Source organism: Channa argus, chromosome 16 (assembly GCF_033026475.1).
Source record: "Channa argus isolate prfri chromosome 16, Channa argus male v1.0, whole genome shotgun sequence".
NCBI lineage: Eukaryota > Metazoa > Chordata > Actinopteri > Anabantiformes > Channidae > Channa > Channa argus.
Genome location: NC_090212.1, coordinates 18,731,651 through 18,753,574, shown reverse-complemented (window position 1 = coordinate 18,753,574; position 21,924 = coordinate 18,731,651). Strand labels below are relative to the sequence as shown.

General features: G+C 39.0%; 1 protein-coding gene across 3 annotated transcripts in view; it reads left to right on the top strand.

Annotated features, from left to right (window-relative positions):
* The window catches only part of galnt16 (UDP-N-acetyl-alpha-D-galactosamine:polypeptide N-acetylgalactosaminyltransferase 16), a 33,872-nt gene extending 12,280 nt beyond the window's left edge, over positions 1–21,592 (top strand). For 2 of the 3 annotated variants that reach the window (XM_067478927.1, XM_067478929.1), the window contains exons 5-15: positions 2,822–2,887; positions 6,702–6,823; positions 10,057–10,144; positions 10,441–10,525; positions 11,406–11,509; positions 12,807–12,933; positions 13,595–13,687; positions 14,332–14,415; positions 15,836–15,962; positions 17,559–17,675; positions 20,751–21,592. In XM_067478927.1, the coding sequence (XP_067335028.1) occupies positions 2,822–2,887; positions 6,702–6,823; positions 10,057–10,144; positions 10,441–10,525; positions 11,406–11,509; positions 12,807–12,933; positions 13,595–13,687; positions 14,332–14,415; positions 15,836–15,962; positions 17,559–17,675; positions 20,751–20,894 (1,157 nt within the window). In that variant the 3' untranslated portion in view covers positions 20,895–21,592. The remainder of the gene's footprint in view (positions 1–2,821; positions 2,888–6,701; positions 6,824–10,056; positions 10,145–10,440; positions 10,526–11,405; positions 11,510–12,806; positions 12,934–13,594; positions 13,688–14,331; positions 14,416–15,835; positions 15,963–17,558; positions 17,676–20,750) is intronic. The other variant, XM_067478928.1, reaches the window with a different exon arrangement.
* Positions 21,593–21,924: the final 332 nt, after the last annotated feature.

Here is a 21,924-nt window from a genome sequence, read left to right as displayed (position 1 = left end):
TAAGCCTCCCACTATCCTCCCGCTCTGTTTCCTGCTGCTTTTCTCTGTGGTCTCCCTCTGTTTCCTTTTTCTGGTGCTGTGTTTTAATAAAACTCTGCTAAGCAAAGTAAAGTAAAATTGCTGTGAAAGTTGAGGTTTATAACCCCTAATCATTACTTGATGTTCAGTGAAAATAAATTCTTACTTGAAGACTGAACAACCAATCTCCTAAAAATGAAAAGCACATTGCAAATACCTTGATTATATCATCTGGCTTATTTGGGATAGTAACTAAGGTTGTTTCAGGACTGTTTATATGCGGTCAACCAGTTATTTGATATATAAATCACGGCTAAAGAAAAAGTATCCTAATGACAGATGCATCCAAATAAACAGTGGAGATCAGAAAGCTGTATTCTTTATTTCTTGTGGGATGAAGCATAAGAAATATGAGAAATCTTTATAGTTTAATGGAAATAGATAAAAAACATTGTCAGTAGGTAACAAACATTACTTTACAATGTGTGTTAGTCTTTCCCACTTTCATGTTTTACATCTTTACAGTAAAGAAAGTATATTTAGTGCACTTAATAAAGTAAAGATCAGTTCCAAAAAATCTAAACTAAAAGATCCTGCAGTATTTTCTTATTTAAACATCATCTACATATTCAGCTTAGTTTAATTCTGTTCTTTAATATAGAGAATGTCAAGTTAGGTCATCGTGAGGCCTGCTTTAAATTCTCTATTGTCCTTGACGCCAAATGAAGGGATGCAAGGTCACACACAAATGCACCGACCCTGTTCCCTAACAATTATGTTCAGCTACAACTAAACTGCATTTAAATGTGATTTATGTTTTTGGTGGAAATATAATCGCTGCACGATTATGTTACAATGCATCTTAATATTGGAAACTGTCACATCACAAACTGATGTTCAATTCCTGTGTCCTGCGTGTTGTCAGGCTCAAAAGAGAGTGTGGTTTTGTTTAAAAGCAAATCAACACATTGTGTGAGAAGTGAATATTATATTTTCTTTCTTAAGCAAGACCGCAGTCTTTGTCTAACTTTAACCATGTGTTGTGAGAGTTTAAACACAAACATAAAAAGCCTGAATATTGCTGCTGCAGGCCGACAAACAGGATGCTGTACTGTGAGATCAGTGGACAAAACCATATATATAGTATAAACAGAGTTGTATCTTAACTGTATAAAGTATAGAAACATACATTTTAATTGTACATAAACAACTACAGTACTTAAATACTGTGGCTGATCACTACATAGTCACCACACTTTAGGTTATAATAATATATTAATAATGCATTGGTTGTCCTTTTTACCCATACTGTTTTTTAAGAATACTCATGTAAAACCAGCGGTTTCTTTTTTTTTGTCTAACCTGAGCTTCACCTGCCCAGCGAGGGCAGACAATCAGTGAGAGTGTGAGCGGATTGGACCGTGCATGTGACCAGGCCGCCAGACTGTAAAAGAAGGTGCTAAGGGGATTTCGGTCAGCAGCAGGAGGAGGGGTCCTTCTGTCCAGGTTTAACCACATTAGGGCCAGCCTTGCTCATAAGGACACTATCCTCAGTCAAGCACAGTGACTAGCACTTTCCTGCTGGTCCAGAATACACCAAGACACTGCAGTAAACACTGAGCACTGAACACTTTTGCAGCTCACATTTTTGACCTGTAGGTCAAAGATATACTATATAATATTTCTTGTATTGTACAAACAGGAAATGTATAGAAGATTTGGCTTAAATTACATCCACAAAACTCCAACTTTGGATCACTGACATTATTTTTATCACAGAACAAAACCTCCATCAACAAAAAAACAAAATATTTATATTTCAGTGAGTAGTCTCACATTGTTTTTTTTTGTTTTTTTTGTGAACATACTTTATATTTAAAACCTGGATATATAAAAATATGCCAGGGTGCAATTTCACACATGTAAATGCATAATGCATGCAAAGCATTCACACGCAGTAAGTATAGGACATTTGCTCAGTTGGTGTGATCCATGTCTTTCTGCTCTTCTGCCCTGGGTAGTCAGAGCCCAGTTCCTAAAGTACACACACACACACACACACACACACACACACACACATCAACCTCAAAAACACATGTGCTGTCACATGCATGTCCCCTGTGATATGCCAACTTGAATAAAATCTATACGGTTTGTGCAGCAAATTACATCAAAGAAAATTACACCTTGTCACATTTGCCTATGACAGCATATAACTGTATCACTGCTGGGGGCAGGGTTTGATCTATCCACAATCCTTTAAGATCACATTCACTTTCTGCTGCTAATTCTAATCCTCCCAAGGGGCTGTGTGTGTGTGTGTGTGTGTGTGTCTGCGTGTAGCTGCATTTGTTTGAGGTTTGTAATGATGTCAGTCTGTATGCATCCACAAAAGGTCTGTGCCAGATATTGCTAATGTAGAAAAGGGGGGAGTGGATGATGGGAACACACTGCTCGCCTGATTTGTTTTTGGAAAAAGGATTTTAAATTTAATTATCCAGTGAAAGGAAGCTTTTTGTTTAAGCACTCAGTCTCTCCAAACTATGCATTTTTTGTGATGGCGCGCTGCGACGTGCTTAGCTCATATTACAGTGGCGTAAGTCTATTTTATCAGCATATAGTGCAGCATGTTTCCCGAGGGTGTGAACAATGTGTTTACATGTGTTTATGTGCAGTAGATCCATGGCATTGTGGTGTGTTTGTGGGTTTGTGTGAGTGACGAGGCAATGAGGAGGCATGTCTTTCTCCGTGTGTGTTCTTCTTCCACCCTAACATCCCGTCTCTTTTGCTATCCATCTTCCAGCTGAGGACTGCCAGCTGCTCTCTCAGATCCCCAAAGTGCGCTGCCTGAGGAATGGGAGGAGAGAGGGTGAGTGTGAAGAAACGGGGGAGGCGGCCAAAAAGTGGGGTTCTTTGAGTTAGAGTTTGTAGGGCTCTTATGTATTTGATATAAAAACTCTCCTTTGCAAAACTATGAATGTCGCAAGCATTGTTTGAATCATCACCCACAGCTTTCTACATTTGATTAATTAAATCTCTAAATAAGATTCAATTCTTGCCATAGAAAGATCATAAAGCCGGAAGCTCTGGCGTTGCTGATTTGTTTTGCTGCCTCCGAGTAATCCCTGTGACTCTGGTTGCTGCCTGTGTTGGTGCTCTCACTGCAGAATAAAGACTGTTTGGGCTTATAAACCACATGCAGACAAAACATTATCATGTTGGATTGAGGCCAGCTATGGTACAGAAGCTGATGTCAGCTCAAGTTAGCTTTTTAAAGTAAATGCAAATTTAGCTTATATTATGTGAAAATGTGCAATATAAGTGTTTTTTAAAAAGGATGAACAAAAATGCACAAAATGCAGTTGTTGGGAGGTAAAAGAGAACAGTTCTCCTCTCTTTGATTTAAAGATTCCGACTTTACTCAGCTCCTAATGATTTCACACCTTCAGGCCTCGTTGGCTTTCTCTCCTTTAATGTGTATATCTGCTGCCTGAGGTCATCGAGCAGCCGAGCATGAAACGTGTGCAAAGTTACCACAAACAGGCACGAAGACGCAGGCTTTTATTACGGATGAGAAGTCAAGAACAGCCTGCCAGTGAATATCTGAAATACAACAGAAAATGTATTTCATTTAAAGCTGCTAATATCAATATTTTAGTAATACGGTGGCACTATTTTAGCACAGTTGAGACTGTTAATATAAAACTTAATTAACTAAATTTTTTTTCATTCGGCTTGTTAAAAACTAGAAACATAACTTTCACCTTTGAGAATTTGCGAAATAAGTCTGGAAAAGACTTTAGAAATTTATTAGCAGCATTGCATTCAGTAGTGTGTGATACATATTGTACTTACAAATTTTAATAAATAAAGGTCCCAAATCCACTGAACAACCTAAGCAACAAATTGTGACACTTTATAACCAACTGAAAGAGCTAAAAATAATTTGATATTTGCCTCAGCAGTCTGTGACTTTTACAGTCAGTAAGCTGCATTAAGCACATTTGAAAAACAAAGACTTTTATTTACAGCTTAAAAATAATGATGTTTTTATTTGCTTCGATCTTAATTATGTTAGTTTCTTTTTTGTATTAATCTGAATTTACTTAAAGCATTTTGAATTGTATCTTATGTATGAATGATGCTTTACATACACAATTATTAATCATGCACATAAATGGAAATTTGAGTGGCACCTGAACTAAACACCGGTTTTGCGAAGTTTGGGCAATTCAGGTGTCTCCCAGGTGAGATACTCGTGGCAAAATAAACCATGGAAGCTTATATCCCAGTGAAACAAAGGTAAAATGATTACATCATACTTGGGGTAAGGACTATCATTAGATTTCTAGGACTGAACCTAGAGGATTCAGGAAATACTTCCAGAATTTGGGCGAATGCCGTAAAACATCTTTAAGGATTAAAAAATGGTCACTGTGCTGCTTTTTGCTGCGTTTTTCCGGAGAGCTGGCACTGTGGGTTAAATGTGTATAATACATGGGAGGCACAAGCTTGGGCCAGTGATTTTAAAGTAGGGCTGGGTGACATTGTTCAGCACTGCTACTGATTTACCAAGCTGTGGGATTGGTTTGGGTAGTGTACCGCTTTACTCAGCAAAGCTCCTTCACACCCAGATGTGCTACCACCTGTTTCTGCTGTGAAGCTTCATATGAATGCACACGGTGTTTAAAGGTCTCGGGCATACTGTATGTTTGTACAGTATGCAAATGCATACATTTTCAAATGTGGCAAAAAAGGTCAAATATTATCTAAATAATTAGAGAGACATAACCTCCTCATCAAGCATCATTTTTACTATAGATAAACTTAATGGGTTTATGTTAAAATTTGACTCCAGGGCTGCACAATTAGCTATTTTAAAAAGTTTATGTTGTTTTGATGATCTTAAACTTTGAAACGAAACTCTCGAGATGATTAGATAAATCAGTTTAATTAGGTGTAGGCAATGTAAACAAAACTGAAGTCAAAGATTAATAACTTCTGTTACAGAGACTGTTTAAACTGCATATTAATGTAAGTAGATGCACCACTGTTATGCTCTTAAGTTGATCTGCTTTAAAATAGACACCACCCTCGGCTCAACATTTACACTTTTTTTTTTTTTAAACCACCAATTTAAAGTGGTTGCAAGGGCAAAATGTGAGGCACATTCTGGCATCTACTTCAACTTAATCCAATTAACTGGTTTCTTTCCTACAGGCTTTGTGTTGTGTGGAAGCTTCACTAACTTTAAATAAATATCCCAGAAACATGGATGATTTGTCATGTAAAGAAACGATTTAATGAGCAAAGATCTGTAAATAGTTCGAGCTATAGGGAAGTTGGACACGTTAAAAGAACACATTCCAAATGTGCCTTGCTTTCTAAGACCAACTGTGCCGCTTGGCAGTTTATGTGGTTTTTTTGCAGACAGATAAGAAACAGACGTAAAATAACTTGTGAAGAGCTTTTGAATGCTTATTACAGCAGAAATGTCTTCTGCCATTGAGAAACATCACTTGTAAACATGCTGTGAGTCACTTGCAATCAAGATCAACAGCAATTTCCGTTTCGTGATGACATTCAGTAATAAAACAAGGGGGGGAGTCGGGGGGCGGGTGTTGTAGAAGAGACAGAGAGGATGATTTTCTGTCAGCAGCTGCTCTAGTATAGTAGATTTTTACAATCATTTTTTTTTTACCCTTACATGCAAACTACACCTACAAGGGCACAAGTTCACACCTGTTTACATTGGGTTACTAAAAGAAAAGAAATAAAATACAAATACTTTTAGTAGAAGTAGGTAAAGCAATAGAGAAACGTTCTTTTCTTTAATAAGGGTCCCATCCCTTTTAGTCGTGGTTTTCGTGAATTAATCTCAGGAATTAATTTGCTTAAATGCTGCTAAGGGGTAAAAATTTGCTGTCCTCCCAAAAAACCATGATCATAATAAAACTGACCAAAAATAGTTTTTAATGATTAGGATTTATGTGGCCACACAATGTCCAATGTTGCTGTGGGGTATGGAGAGTTATAATGCGACGTAGTGGTGGTGCAAATTTGCATTAAAGTTGTCAAACCAAATTATCTAAGTTCAAAGAGTAAAACGTCATAAAAAATGAGGTAGATTAAGAAGAGCAGTATAAAATAAGTGCTTCTTGAGCTGAATGTGTCCAAAGGGGGAAAGTCCAGAAGGCACGACCACAAAAGCACAAATGTTTCTTTTAGTTTCAGGGCCGGGGTAAAGAACAACCAACAGATTGGAAAATCCAGCGATGACATGCGGCTGCAGCAGCTCGGTGCATGATTTCGCACACATCCAAATGATGCAGGAATGCTTAGTAATTGTAGGTGAAGCGGGGGATGCAGCGGTTAAAGAGCTAATGATCGGCAGCTTGCTTTAACACACTTACCTGAGTTTCCCTAAAGCTCATACAGAGCCACAGAAACCATTATACAGCTGCTTGCCGGCTAAGGGGCAGTCACTGTGTCAAGTAAATTGACAGTGACATGTTAAATCAGCAGAGTGCTGTCTTTAACGGTGACACACTGAGCTTTAGTTTCATGCCAGCAGCTGCATTAAGCACTGACACTTATACTCGCAGTGAAGCAACATCAAATGTAATCCACTCGTAGATATTTGACTTGGATCCAGACTTCATCGTCCATTTTGCCTCCCTCAGGTCTGATCCGGTCACGTGTGCGTGGAGCTAACTCGGCTTCGGCCTCCATCTTGACCTTCTTGGACAGCCACTGCGAGGTTAACACTGATTGGCTACAGCCGATGATCCAGAGAGTCAAGGAGGTACAGACGACCCACAGACGTCTCCCGTCACTCGCACTCAGACACTTAGATGGTTCATATCCACAACATACTTTCTAACATTTATGGGGATTTTTGGGTGGATTTTATTGACTGTTTTGTCAAATGAACACTCAATTTGTTTTGCATAATACACCAGATGTCGTGCTTGGCATTGCTACTGCTGGAAATAATATGGTGCCTTTTTTCCCCACCAATCTGTTTTCCACTTGATTCCTCGGTGGTTTACGATACTAGTCGTCCTGTTTTGTGTTGCCGCGGTGGTTTGTGTTGTGCCTACTGACGGCATTTATTCATGCTTCAGGCTGCTTGCTGGGTTCTTTTATGATCAAAACCCCTTTTCCTTCCTTGCAATGGGAAGATTCTCCCCATTTACCGCATTCTGCAGATTCAATTATGCAGCCCACTGGGGACCCACTGCCATTCCATCCACACGTGAATGTTTTTAGCAATTCAAAACACAAACATGAACAGGAGGAAATGCAAAACTAGCCACTTAAGTCATTGGTATTTGGTGATTCATCCTTTTAGCTGTGAGCCCTGAAAGACAATGATTTATTATGTACCACATGTTCACAGATTTGAATGTATGCACTTACTGAGACATGAATGTCGGCCGTTTTGCTAAAGAGAGATGTGTCCAGGGAAAGAGATCTTCGTCACTCACCTACCAGTAACAAGCTGTTTGCTGCCTGTCTCCCCACTCCTCTCTGACATTGCTAACCCGCCACTGGGCTCTAACCAGCACAGCTGCTCCCCCAAACCTGCTGCCACCTCCTATCACAGGCAAACATTTCCACCGACTCTGCAGCAGGAGCGGTTTAGTTTCATATTCTCCTCACACGTGTGCTCCCACTAAAGTCTGACACTCAGACACAGACATTTCCAGTGAGCTTCATTTCCTCTCTGTCCACCCCTGTTTCTCGCTCTGGGAGAAAGTGGTGCATCTCTCACAATTGTCTCAGTTCACCAAGACAACATCATAAACACATTATGGAAAAAGACTTCATGCATAACATGAAGGAATCTCTTATGTGCATTTTATCCTATTCATCTGTGGCTTTTTAGACCATGTTTTTTAAAAAAAATGCTAAACGCTGACATTTAATTCAAAGAATAATTCAGCATGATTGTTTCACAGCATAAAATGAGCTGTTACTATACTGAAGTCTACACTTCGGAAAGTGTTCCAGACATTAACCCAAACTAAAGCATTCATTCAAAAACTGCATGCAACTCACATTCATAAGCTCATATTCAGCTACAAATTCTGAAGGCTGTGCCGTACAAAACATCTCAGACTGATTGATTCAGAGGACTACACATTGCAAGTGTATTCATATTATGTATGTGTTTCCATACACTCATCCTTAGCTCTGGGCAGCTGTGACTCATGCAGCTTGCATTACAATCCTTTAGCCTAGCATTCATGAGAGCACTCGGGCTTAGTGATAATTCGCCAGCTCCCCGAGCCGACTGGATTCATTAATCTTCCTGAGACCACAGCCCTGTGTTCATAAAGGCTCCTGAGAGCAGGAATACTGATGAAGGATCACTGTCCGGCATGCTTTTTAATGCAGCACAGAGACACTTTTCATTTGTTAATTCAGCACAACAATTGAAGCAGCTCTAACTGAATTAGTAATTAAGTGCCAATAAGGAACTTTCCACACGTGAATGCGAAATGTGTTTTCTCTGTCCAACTTGGTCATTTTCTCCTATGTCTAATAACATACAGGACAGTAGAGAACATGATTCAAGAGGGAAAAACTGAAGAATGGCTCTTGACCCATACCCCCAGGACAATGTGTCCTCTGTTCATTTGTTACTCACAGCCTGAGAAGATGAAGCAAGGGAAGAGGTCTCACACGTCGCTTAGTATGTGAAATGTCAAATTCAGTATACACCTGTTTCCGTTGTTCCTTTACATGAAATTAGGAATAACTAATTAGATTAAAGGGTTTATTCCAGAGCTTCTGTATGTAATGTACTTTGCAGTAAGCTTTACATTGTTTTAGTATTGAAAGGAAAAGCGGCCGGATGTTAGGAGTAAACACCGTAATACACTACGTCTAAAAGGGAGAGAACAATAAAGATATTAAGAGATCATCAGTGACATCCATTTTGGAAGTGCAGCCTCTCTGAGCGCTGCCAAATCACAGAGGCTCATTAAAAGCCCAATAAAAGTCTATTGCTTAAAGCTGTTGAAAGCATCACTTTCCAAATTGCTTTCTGGCAGAGTGGCATCTCACATTCTCTCTTCCCCCTGCACTCTTTGGTGCAATGAACACAAATTTCACAATGAATTCAAATTCGGAGCATAGAGAGAGACGGGTCTAATTGGAAACAGTCATCTAGATTGTGTTAATTTGCAGTTGTGTGCCACACACACTCAGCCTTGTGGGCAAACAGCAGTGTTGGCACAAAACTAACTTTCACACACACACACACACAAACTATCAGCAATCAGCAGTTCTGTCCGCGGCCGTGTTTACGTTGAAACTGCTCCGGCAGAAGGGAGTTTAAAGGTTCTCATGACTTCCTGTCCACCATGAGCTCTGGGAAGGATGAGGAAGTTTGGCACATTCACTGATGCTTTAGTTCCATACATTCATCAGACCCTGTAGGGTCTGTGAGACCCTACAGGGTCTTTTTAAAGTGGCCTAAAATGCCTGATTTTGCGACAGCTTTTCCTAAAATAAATATTTGATGCATGTTAAGATCCATTTTATTTACAATGATTTTTATTTCCAAAGTTGCACAGTATTCACAGGGGGATCATTTAACACAAAAAGACACTTTGCAAACCTACAATGTCACACAACCTGTTAGAGAGACTTTTTATGTCATTCAAGCAGAGAGGTTATTTGGCTGAACTGTATTGTTTTTTGGCTGTGATCTATGTTGAAATGTTATGTTTTAACTCACTGAAAACTCTTTCAACACAATGAGCTACATCATGATACTGGACTGAGAAAATTCTCAAAATGTAGAAAATAAGAAACTTTGAACATCTGGTGTATTGTAAATGTTTAAACAAAAAAACTATGCAACTATTGTTAAGGATAAAAGTGGCTGGAATGTTAACAGTTTTTCTGACTTTCTTGTAGTGCAGTTAAAACCACCTATAAAATTTTAAAGAGGTCAAATATGAAATGGTTAATCACATTTTGGAACTTTAATATGAGCCCATCTGTCCTTCTCCTCCCATGCAGGACCATACGCGAGTGGTCAGCCCCATCATTGACGTGATCAGCTTGGATAACTTTGCCTACTTGGCTGCATCTGCTGATTTGAGAGGAGGTCAGAAAACAACACACAAATCACGCACAATAACAGCTGATAACACACAGCTGCAGTGGGGGAAAACCCCTGTTTCATAAACCCTCCATATGAGCTCCCAATCCCTGCTTGTCGCCATTGCTGGTATAAATAACGGGGCGCAATTATTAAATCCTGAAACTAAGTTCAGCCAAATGCAGCAGGATGCTCCTGTCTTCTTGGCTGCATTAGACGAGACGTCTAGAAAAAATGGTTGTAAATTTAATGGCCAGATTTTACTTTCTGCCTCAATTGTGCTTTTTTTCTTTCATTGTCAGGATTTGACTGGAGCCTTCACTTCAAATGGGAGCAAATTCCCATTGAGCAGAAAATGGCAAGGAGTGACCCCACGCAGCCAATCAGGTATTTCAGCAATGCTCATCATCATTCCTCTTCCTTCATGCTTTAGGGATGGTCCCATAATATTGTTTCCATTGTTTCCATATTTAAATGAGTAATGCAAAAACATACTGTAGTGTAGCTCTTGATAAAATACAGAAAATACTCTTCGTAGTAGAACTTATCCAACCCAATAACACCTATTTTACCTATTCTCTGCTCTGTAGATTACTGTATGTAATGCCTGCTTTTTACAGGTTATTTTACCTGCAGCCAAGAGGCAAAATTAATCTTTGGTGCCCGGTACATAAAGTTGTGATATGATCTAAATTTCAAATTTCTAACACATCAGCACAAAACTAAAGTGGTAATGTGTATTTAAAATTAGAATTATAGAGTCTAGTGATTTATAAAACATCAAGGTTCTAAAAGCCCTTTTATTAGTTGATACTGTGCATTTGTGCTGCATTTTCACAAACAAATGTGCTACAGCATGTAGCTCTCAGAACGTGTGCAATTGCACCATTGCACATCTTGCTGTTGCAAGTCATGGTGACAACATAGCAGTAAAATATTGGATCCCATCCGTCCATTATCTTAACTGATTATCCTTTTTATGGTCCCCTGTGACCATAGGCTGGAGCCTCTCCCAACTGTCATTGGGCAAGAGGCAGGGTCTTTGTCAGGGCTGGCACAAAGGGACAAACACAGAGGAACAACCATTCACACTCATACTCACGTCTATGGGCAATTAAGCGTCACCAGTTAACCTAACATGTATGTCTTTGAATTGTGGGAGGAAGCCAGAGAATCCACTAAAAATACAGACAAGTGAGAGTCTTTCTAAGTAAAAATGATTTAAGTGCAGAATATATGCATGAATTCTTTCTTATACATTCTGCAGAACTCCTGTTATTGCTGGTGGGATTTTCGTCATGGACAAGAGCTGGTTCAACCACCTGGGCCAGTATGACACCCACATGGACATCTGGGGAGGGGAGAACTTTGGTGAGCTCATTTTGAACCAGAATATTTTGTTTCTTAATAATCATCTTCCACGGGGTAGGTGCATACACAAAACAAGGCTTCCCCATGCTGGCAACGTTCAGACTATAAAACTGTTGATATTGTTAATAATGTTGTTTGTGTAATTGAGATAAAAGCTCCTCAGATATAATTTCATATTCTTATATTTTGGCATTTTATAAATGGGTTTATAGAATTATTTTAGAATTTTGAAATGTGGCCATCGCAGAAAGAGTCTAGGATATATACTGTATATATAAGATGAGAGGTCAGACACTTAGTTTCCAAATAAAAAGCAAACTGAATTAGAAAAGTGAACCAAATCCCTATACTGCCTATAAATTAGCGCTTTTCTTGCCTCTAAACTGAAAATGTTGCTGGATAATGGATCTGACCAGGATTTACCCTGTGGGTTTTCATTTAGTGAATAGATTAGCATTTACATTTACGTTTAGCCATTCAGCAAACATCCAGGCAAAGTCCTATCAGTTTACGTTTCATGAGGTGCAAGAAGGAATTTTTTATTTTTATTTAATAGATTCAAGCGCATAAGTAGGTACGGACGGGTTCTGTTTTCAGCGGTTTTTGGAGTATTGGGAGTGAGTTTGCTGAGCGTGCAGAGCTTGGTAGCTCGTTCCACCACGAGGTGAAGAGTTTTGCTTGATGTCTTCTGTGCGGTGCTGGGACCACCAGACATTGTTGGCAGAGCCACCCAGAACTCAGCTGTGTTTACCATGTTTTTGGGGGGGGGAGAAAATGTATTTTCAACAGTTATGTTCATGCAAGAATAGGGTGAAATCTGCTTATTCATCACACTAGACTATTGAGTGAAAAATGCAAAACTAAAGAAGTGTTCGGACGGTCATGCGCTGAAGCACATAAAATAACAGTGGAACAGTGCTATAATTGTTAACGTTTTAATTTCATGAATTTGGTTGTGCTGTGGCGTGCAGGGCTATGCATGACTGCAGATGCTTTTGGATGCTGCAGAGGTCCGGCGGCCTGCTTTTTGAAATGCAGACCGTGTCCTTCAGATTTGCAAGGCAGCAGAGCGTTAAATTATCCACCACAACAGCTTTCATACTGCTGATTTACAGCTTATAGCCATCTGCTGCATGAATAATGTATCAGGTGACCGTGGCCGTGCTGATATTCGGATGATGATCAGATGTTGCTCTTTGCATATAGAGTCGTGGATAAACACACAAACAGGGACCACTTTAGACAACTACATGCTTGCATTCATGCCTCCTCAACAGCTGTGTCTGTCGTCCTGCAGAGCTTTCATTCCGGGTGTGGATGTGCGGAGGAAGCTTGGAGATTCTTCCCTGCAGCCGTGTGGGTCACGTGTTTAGGAAACGACATCCGTATGACTTCCCAGAAGGCAACGCTCTCACCTACATTAAGTGAGTGGGTTGATCTGTTAGAAACCTGACAACCTGTCTCCTCTAAAGTGTTATTGCACACCATAACAATTTACCATCTGCCAAGAAGGTTAATCTTTTAGTCAGCCTTAAAATCTTAAGTGTCACATGATTCAGAGGAGTTCAGTGAGAAGTTAAGTCCCAGAGCATGTAAACCTCACACTTAATTACATAACTGTCGTGGATAACTTAAGTGGTAACTTCAATCTTATAACTCTAATGTGGGTGAGTATTACTGCAGTACATTATTTACATTATGTACTGTAGTTACAAACCACAGTTAAATACAAATACTATCAAACTCATTTTTGGACACACACATAACATTGTCAATATGTAAATGGGGAAAGAAAAACATTGAGGACCCCAAGAGAAACTTGATGCTGTGAGAAAGTACTTTTTTTGCACGCATACATAAATTAGCAAAAAATCTGTGTAGTTTTGCATAAATATAAAATTCCATTTGTTCTTAAACTGTCTCATTTAATAGTTTATCATCGGATATTTAAAGCCTCCGAACCCAATCAAATTCCTCCAGGTGTTTTTTGCAGTGTAAAGCTGGTGACTGAAAGCTCCTATTTTCAGCATTATCTTCAGGGATGTCAACAGCACTGTCATTACTGTCTTTACTGCGTCCATGCAGGAACACCCGGCGGGCTGCAGAGGTGTGGATGGACGAATACAAACAGTACTACTACTCTGCAAGGCCGTCAGCCCAGGGCAAGGCCTTTGGCAGGTTTGTCATCTCCTCTGTCATCCTATTCTCTCATCGTACAATACATGACAACAGCTGAGGTTTGGATATGTTTGTATTTCCTCACTTTTTATGTTAGATCTCAGATAACATATTGTTTTAGTCAGAACGCCTATTTGGTAAAAGATCTTCATGGTTCCCATAACAAACCTTTGGTTATCTATCAAACTCATGATAATTGCTAAAGGAAAATCTCTTTATGTCACCATTTCCTGTGTTTTGTATCTGTGCAAGAATATTTGTTTTTTCTGTAAAATATCAGAAATGTCTCATTATTTGCTGGAGCCCAAGATATTACCTTCACATTCTTTATCCTAACCAACTACACTCTTAAAGAAGTTTTCTCTCATGTATGACAAGGAAAAACATCAAACCTTCAGTTTCAATACCAGCGAATGATCAAGGTTTTTATTTTTTAAAAAGGGAAATAGTTTTTTATGTCAGTTTTCTACTGGTCTTGTACACTTCTTAGCTCTATTTGTGTCAGTGGTGCAATATGGGAAAAATGTTAAGAGATCTTTATAAGTTATTACTTGTTCAGAACTATCAAAAAGATTCTTATTGGCCGAGCTTCGTCTTCCTGTGAGTCCTTTTTGACCACATCCCCATCTGTTTTCGTCCTGTAGCATCGCAGATCGTCTGACACTGCGACGGAAGTTAAACTGCAAACCTTTCCGCTGGTACATGGAGAACGTCTACCCTGAGCTGAGGTAAAATCACAAATAACAAGGTCGCTCTTACTGAGCAGCTTAATTTATATTGTCTGACAACGCTACTGTAATTGTATGTATTCATTAAATTTGAGCTAACCTCCAAAAATATTCAAGATATAGAGGAATAGTCTACTTTAAATAGAACTTTATTGCTAATATTGCATTTCTTAAGCTTTAAACTTCTGACTTCTTAAAATACTGAATTTAATTAGTTAACTCAACTCATTATATTGTATATTTACTAAAACAAAACTCATGTATCATTGTATTTTATTTTTTTAGACTTAAAACTTTTTTTTTTGCAGTTTGACATTGTAGTTTGAAACATAATCCCTTATCAAGCATAAACCAAGATTTTTTTTTATTTTAAAAGTTGGACACAAGATTTCGCCTATACGTCGCTAAAAAGTCAATTATTGTAGTACATTGGAGCCTTTCCCAGCTTTCATTGGGCACTGGACAGGTCTCCAGTCTAGCTCAGAGCTAAAACAGAGAGACGTGCACAGACAGACAACCATTCTCACCTACAGAAAATTTAAAGTCACCAATTAACTAAGGACGCATGGCTTTGGACTGTGGGAGGAAACTGGAGTTCTCTGAGGAAACACACACAAACACTGGGATAGTCCAAAATATGCACTTAGCTTAATTGGTGACTCTAAATTGGCCGTAGGTGTGATGTCTCCATGTGTCAGCTCTGTGACGGACTCTCACCCAGTGTCAGCTGGGATCAGCTCCTGCTCCTATCAAAGCCCTCTGCAGGATAAGACTGATGGGTGGTTTGATGGCTGGTTTAAAAACTGTCACAAAATTGTAATGTAATGTTATAAAATCCAGTTTCACTGTTGTTATCATCCAGATGCTTAACTGTGACTTAATCTTAGCATACACAAACAGATTGAAGAGAGAAGTTACGATAAACAAATCATCACAAGTCACGTGACAACGTTGAATGTTTCCTTCAAACACTATTAAAATGGAGAATACTTGTGAAACGTTTGTTCTACCATGTGCCTTTTGATTATTGGAGGAAGCCAAGACGTTGAAATGAGGCAGAAATATTTATTGAGCCTAATTTCATTTTAAAAGAAAACATGCACACATAGAGAATTAAACAGTACTTTCTTAGTACAAACCCTTGGGATGTCACGACCTTTGATTCCAAACCAGACTTCTATTTATATCTGATTTGGATGAGAATCTCTGAGTGGTCTGTGTGTATCCCACCAACAAGGCTCCCTTCCTAATAACTGTGGTCTCTTAAAGCGTAATTGTATATCTTTACAAGTATGTGATGAAATGTGACGAATTAGTTTGTGGTGTGATTTAATTACTCAAAGGGTCAGTTTAGTCCATCTGTTCTTTATTATTGTAATAAGACCTTCCTTTGGCTCCTCCCTGTAAATGGTTCCCTCAGAGTCCCTGAGCAGGAAGCGGTGTCCAGTGTGCTGAAACAAGGCGCTTTGTGTTTGGAGACCCGTGGGACCGATGGCCTGGGCCTGGCAGAGTGCAGGGGCATCGGAGCCAACAGGCCACAATCACAGGTGGGGAGAAAGTTTGAGCCTGAATTATTATATATGAAGATGTGCAGGTTTTGACCCGATGACATTGATGGAAGGGTAAGTTAAAGTGAAGAGCACAGTTGGAAGCACAGTGCCTGTAAAAGGGATTCACCTCCTTAGGGAGGGTCCACCTTTGTTTTATTAAAACATTAAATCATGGGGTGACTATGGCACAGGATGTAGAGCGGTCATTCACCAGTCCCACAATTTTTGGTTCGATCCCCGGCTCTTCCGGCCTCACATGGAAGAGAAGAGAAGTGTAAAGCTCTTTGAGTACAAATATGTAGAAAAGTGCTCTACTCTAAGATCGTTTACCATATGGTTAATTTACATTTTTATTTTTCATGTCAAAGTAAAAACACATCTCTGCAAAGTAATTGAATCACCTAATTCATCCCTGCTGAAGCCAACTGGTTTTAGAAGTGAGTTGGTTAAATTGGGAAAACCTGAGTGCACTGAATACATTTCAAGAATCTACAATTCTTGAAACACGTTCACTGTAAATGCTTGGATGTGTACAGAATTTAATGACTGCGTGACTTTTGTAAGGATTTTGTCAATTTGTTCTTTCTTTGACATATTAAGGTAAAATGTGACAACATGGCAACATACCTTCATTTGCACTTTTCTTTTGTTAAATATGATATTTATTAACAACATGTTAATCCCACAGTGCTGCAGGCTTTTTTTTTCTGTTTTCTGAAAAGCTGATAAACAAGCTACTTTTTTAATCATCACACGAGAAAGTAAGTTTAGTCATATTAGTCAAAATTAACCACTTATGACGCGAACAGCAACAGCTAGACATCACAGTTATTTTTAGTAGTTATGTTGGAGCATCTCATCTGTAGTTCTGGTTAAGGTCATCAAGCAATACAAAGCAATTTAAGAGCGTTAAGGAAAAGGGACCTTTCTCTCTCTCCAGGAAGTAAACCCATCTGAGTTTGTTAATTTGAGATTGCATCTAGTTAAATCATATGCAATGAAACATGCAATTTTTTTTTTTTTAAACTGAAAAAGAAATTCCTATTGTGGATCAACATAGGATTTTGGCGAGAAGGACTAGAATATAAGACACAGAGTAAAATGCAAATACGCAAACAAGAAAGAACAGATACAACAGTAACACAAAAGCTACTAATTAATAAATGGCCTAAAAAAAAAGTTTTCTTTTTTTTTTTTTAACTAGTTAAAAATGTCACTGATTCTCCAAGTGTCAGATCCTCAGGCAGGGACTTTCACAGCTGAGGCTCCCTAACTGCAGCAGCCCAGCCCGCTTTAGTCTTGGGCTCGGTCTTGGGAAGAGCCAGAAGGATTCTGCCTGAGGGTCCGTGGCTGCACTCTTGGCTCGTGACCAAACAATAACTCACAGTAGAAAGTGTTTTCGCGCAGATGTAACCTTTTGTATGAGTATTATACAACTATGCAATGTTTTAACCTGTTGCACTGCAGAACAGAAAATCAGTTATTGTGAATAATTGTTAACTAATTAAACAAAGCATTGCGTCAAATGTTGGTGTATTAAAAGCCAAAATCACATGTTTTCAGAAGAGTTTTCTGTTTCTCTGTGTGTTCCAGAGATGGGAGCTGATAGAACCACTGATCAGGCAGCAGGACCTCTGCCTGGCCATTTCAGCCTTCACAGCAGGGTCCAAGGTCAAAATGGAGCACTGCAACACTAAAGAGCCCAGACAGGTGACACAAAATACATTTCAAAACAAGAGTTCCGAAACACAGACAAGGTTTACTAGAAGAAATGCATATTTTCTCATAAAACAGCCGCTCTGTGACATTTTTGTGTTACGTAAGGGTTAACATGAAAAAACGGGCTTAATCTTCCACTATCAGTCATGTTCACTGCAGATCTCTATTTTTCCAACTGGTTGTTTCATTTTGGCATCAAGCGCTTCGTTTGTCCACGATGGGCCACTCACTCAAACCTCTCAACTCCTACATGAAAGCTTTGGAGTTGAGAGGTGGCTCCGAGGCAGATGCTAAGCAGCCCGACCGCTGATGATGCCAGGAGACCGAGATGATTCAATGCAGTCGATAAAGCTCCAGCCAAAACCAGAGCAGCTGATTTTTATAGATGCAGTTGAACAAGTGCTCCCATAACTTCAGACCCCACCCTGTTCCTTCCTGACGCTCCTCACTCTGAATGTTGAACACTCACATCCTATGTGGACCTGCATTGGCCGCATGCTTGATTTATGAAACTGGAATAGGAGTTATTAACTCGAACCATGTGTATGAATGTGCAGGACTCTTGCCAGGCCATCCGCTCATCTCTCTGCCGGCCTGTCACAATCCTTTGAGAGTTCACTGGGAGTGTGTCCATCAACAAGAACCCAGTTCTATGTTGTGGGGGATGTTTGGCTTTTTTGTCCCAAGTGTTTAATCCTCATCGAAAGGAAAAACTTGCTTGTTTTTTCAACCTTGCTCCCTAAATTCAAGAGTACAAAAGTATTTGATTTGTGGTGCTGTTTATGAAACTATAAACACGCAGGCTTATTTTAACAATGAGCCAAAAGTGTGATATTATTTTAGAGGGTTTTGTAAGTAATATCTTAGTGTATTCCTGAAAGAATTTTATTTATTTGGGTGTTACTGATGACGTATCCATTCCAGTGTCTGAATGCCAAAACATAAGTAAATTCTTTGACAATTTTTTGGCATAAATTAGTCGTATTTCAAGACACAGAAATCTCAAAAAGCTCAGTATGTTTGCAGCTTTATCGCCAATATATGGGGGGTCTTTACAATGAGTTCTATATAGCACAATATAAATACACAATATGTTAGTAATTGTTAATCCGGATTTTTAATCCGCTGTTCCCTTTAGTCAATTTGTAGCACAAAGTACAGACACAGCACAAACTGTAAGTGTTACATACCCACATAAACACTGACGCACTCTCACCCCTGCAGGATTTTAAGATTAACCCCCCCAGTCACTCCCCACTCTGATAAGCCTGCTTATGGCTCCACAAATGTGGACTTGGCACTCTCATCCTCTAGGGTGACTGGAAGTTCAGCTCTAATTATATCATTGGTGCGCTAATAAACAAACCCCTCGTGGCTGGTGATTAATAGACACTCTCAGGTTTCTTGTCCAACTCACTCCGGCACTTTTACACACAGGGACCATAGACTATGATGAGTACGCGATGAAAGAAATGCTCGATTTCTGAAGAATGACAGGAACGTGTTACTCATGGTGGCACCTGTTACTGAAAAAAACATATTGCATATTATGAAAACTGCAGTTAATCAGGCTACTTTAATGAATCTACGTGTCTGAGTATCCTGTGATTAGTTTTTGGAAGGTGTAAGTAATTTGGTGATAACCATAAATAGACATTAGGAGAAAAGGCAACAACAAAAAATAACAACATTTGATTCTTCTTTCAATTTGTACTTCTTTGGCACAGTTCTGTGTAAATTTGTTAAGTTATCCACATATCTCTCATAGTATCTATCATTCCTTTCAAAGTTTTTTTGATCTTTTTCCCATTTTGCTAACTAGTCTTGAACCACATCACCAAGTATGTAAAAATATTTAGAAAACAAATAATCACATTGCAAGCAAACAATGTAGTTGTAGAGGAAGTAGAAGTATTTTAATTCTTAACTAGTAGTTACTAATAATACAAAGCTCTTATATTTCATTTTAGTGGATCCAGTAAACTAGCAACTCAGTGGGAAAATGTGGTAAAGTTTAAATAGACCTTTACTGTTGCAGGTGCTTGAAGTATGTAGTATTTACCTGTTCTGTACAGTATAATGTTAGTACTCGTGTTTTTAGTACTTAGTAGTCAGTAGTGGAATGAATGTAAGTTTATTTACTGAAATACTGTATTTAAATATATTTGGTATTTCTAATTTATTTGAAAATGTCCATTTTCTGCTTCACTACATGTTAGTGACAGAATATTTAGCTTTTAGCCCACTACATTTATTTGATAACCATAATTACTGGTCACTAGTCTGATTAATAATACAAATTACAGTATAATCATAAGGTCTTCATTGGTCCCTGATGGGAAATTCAAAGGCCGCCCAGCAGTATGTAATTTCATTTAAATTGTGAATATTATATTTAAAACACCTGATTGTGAAAACTGCATACGTTTGTTAAAATACACTTCGTCGTTTCGATCAAATAATCTCATATCTATTGACATGAAATAAGCCATTGGGCATAGAAAAACTACTTGACTACTGATAATTATGGTAGCTCTGTACTTTTACCAAATTATCCCTGTACTTGCAACTGAATATTTCTACATTGTGGTAATGGTACTTAAGTAAATAATCTGAGTACTTATTCCACCACTGCTGGTAACTAAAGCCCAGCAAATTCAGTAGAATAAAACTTGTACTGAAAACTCATGTACTGGAGTAGAAGTATAAAGTATTGCGAAGTGGAGAAACGACCAAGTAATATAAGTAAGTACTGAGTTACACTCTGCCGCTGCTGATTCTGGTAACAACTAGAACAGATACTGAACAGTTTATCAGCAAAAACAAATATTTTCTTCTCTCGTGGAATGTCTGGCCGCCCTTCACTCCAGCTGGCTGTGCTGGGATTTCTCCACTGTGACTGCAGCAAGTCTGTCATTGATGTGATTACTATAATCCGGGTCTGACTCAGCCCATTACTCACTTCGATCCTGCTGTGCTGCTATACATCATTTAAGAGCAGGAAATAATACAAACCTGACAGATGGAGATAAAATGATGTTTTTCTATTTTACTTTCTCTCTGCAGAAGTGGAAGCCAAAAGGCACAGCCCTGCAGCACATGGTCAGTGGCCTCTGCCTGGACAGTCAGACCCCGACCGGACCTCCCGTCATCTCACAGTGTCGCCCCCAGATGGCCAGCCAGTCCTGGGAGCCACAGATTATTACCTGAGCCAGAGCTGGTAGAAGGAGGGGAGAGGGAGGAGAGGAGCAAACCCTGGATTTGGCCTGCTAATGGAAGCAGGGGATCACATCTGCACACTGTCTGTCGCCTGAATGAAACGAGTGAGAACGGTACTTTTGTGATGTCAACTTCAGGCTCCTGCTCGTTGTGTCTCGGTGGCAAGAGCCTCGCTGAAAAAAAACAATTTAAGGCCTTTAGGTCTTTAGTGTACAGTGCTTCATCCTTCGAGGATGCTGCGGTTCTACGTAATCTACGCTTTTCACTGAAAACTGTCGCATATTTCACTTTTTAATTTCCGTCTTTCATGCTCAGCAATTGCTTAAATTTGGAATGGTGTGGATTGCCTCAGAATGAGTGCATACTGTACTGTAGCAAATTTGATGGTGTGCGCCTGACCTACTCTGAGTCAAAGTCTCGTCTTGTTGCCTAGGCATGTCTGACAACTGTGTGGACCGGGTGAGTTTTATCTATAGCCAACTAAAATCTGAGAGTTTTCTATTGCTGAGAACACCATGCAAAGCGCTGTCAGGAACATTATTTATTGATTTGCATGGTCGGATCCAAAGAATCTTTTTGTTCTGTCTCTCTACAAAGTTTTATGTAAATATTTGACACAGATAATGGCTTGGTTTTTGTGTAAAGTACTCTATATGTTGTTTGAAAAATAAAATGTGGGAACATAGAAACTGGTGTTACAATTCACTTGAGCATTTAACATTAATTCACATAATCTGTGAATGTGTTTTTTAGTAGGAACTTGTACATGCAGTGGACAAATATGGGCACTGTGTATCAACCTTTGACAGATGTAGCATGAACAACCACTATAATAAATGTAGGCTATGATATTTTTTTACATTGGCAACATTAAAATGCTGTAACAGTGTCAGTCACACTAAAAGGGGATTTAACTGTGACCACGTTAAATTGAGAGGTTATTCTTTTTTTTCCTTTTTATTTCCTCACTGCAAGTATTAGAAACACCTCTAAACAAAATACACAATAAATATATATAATA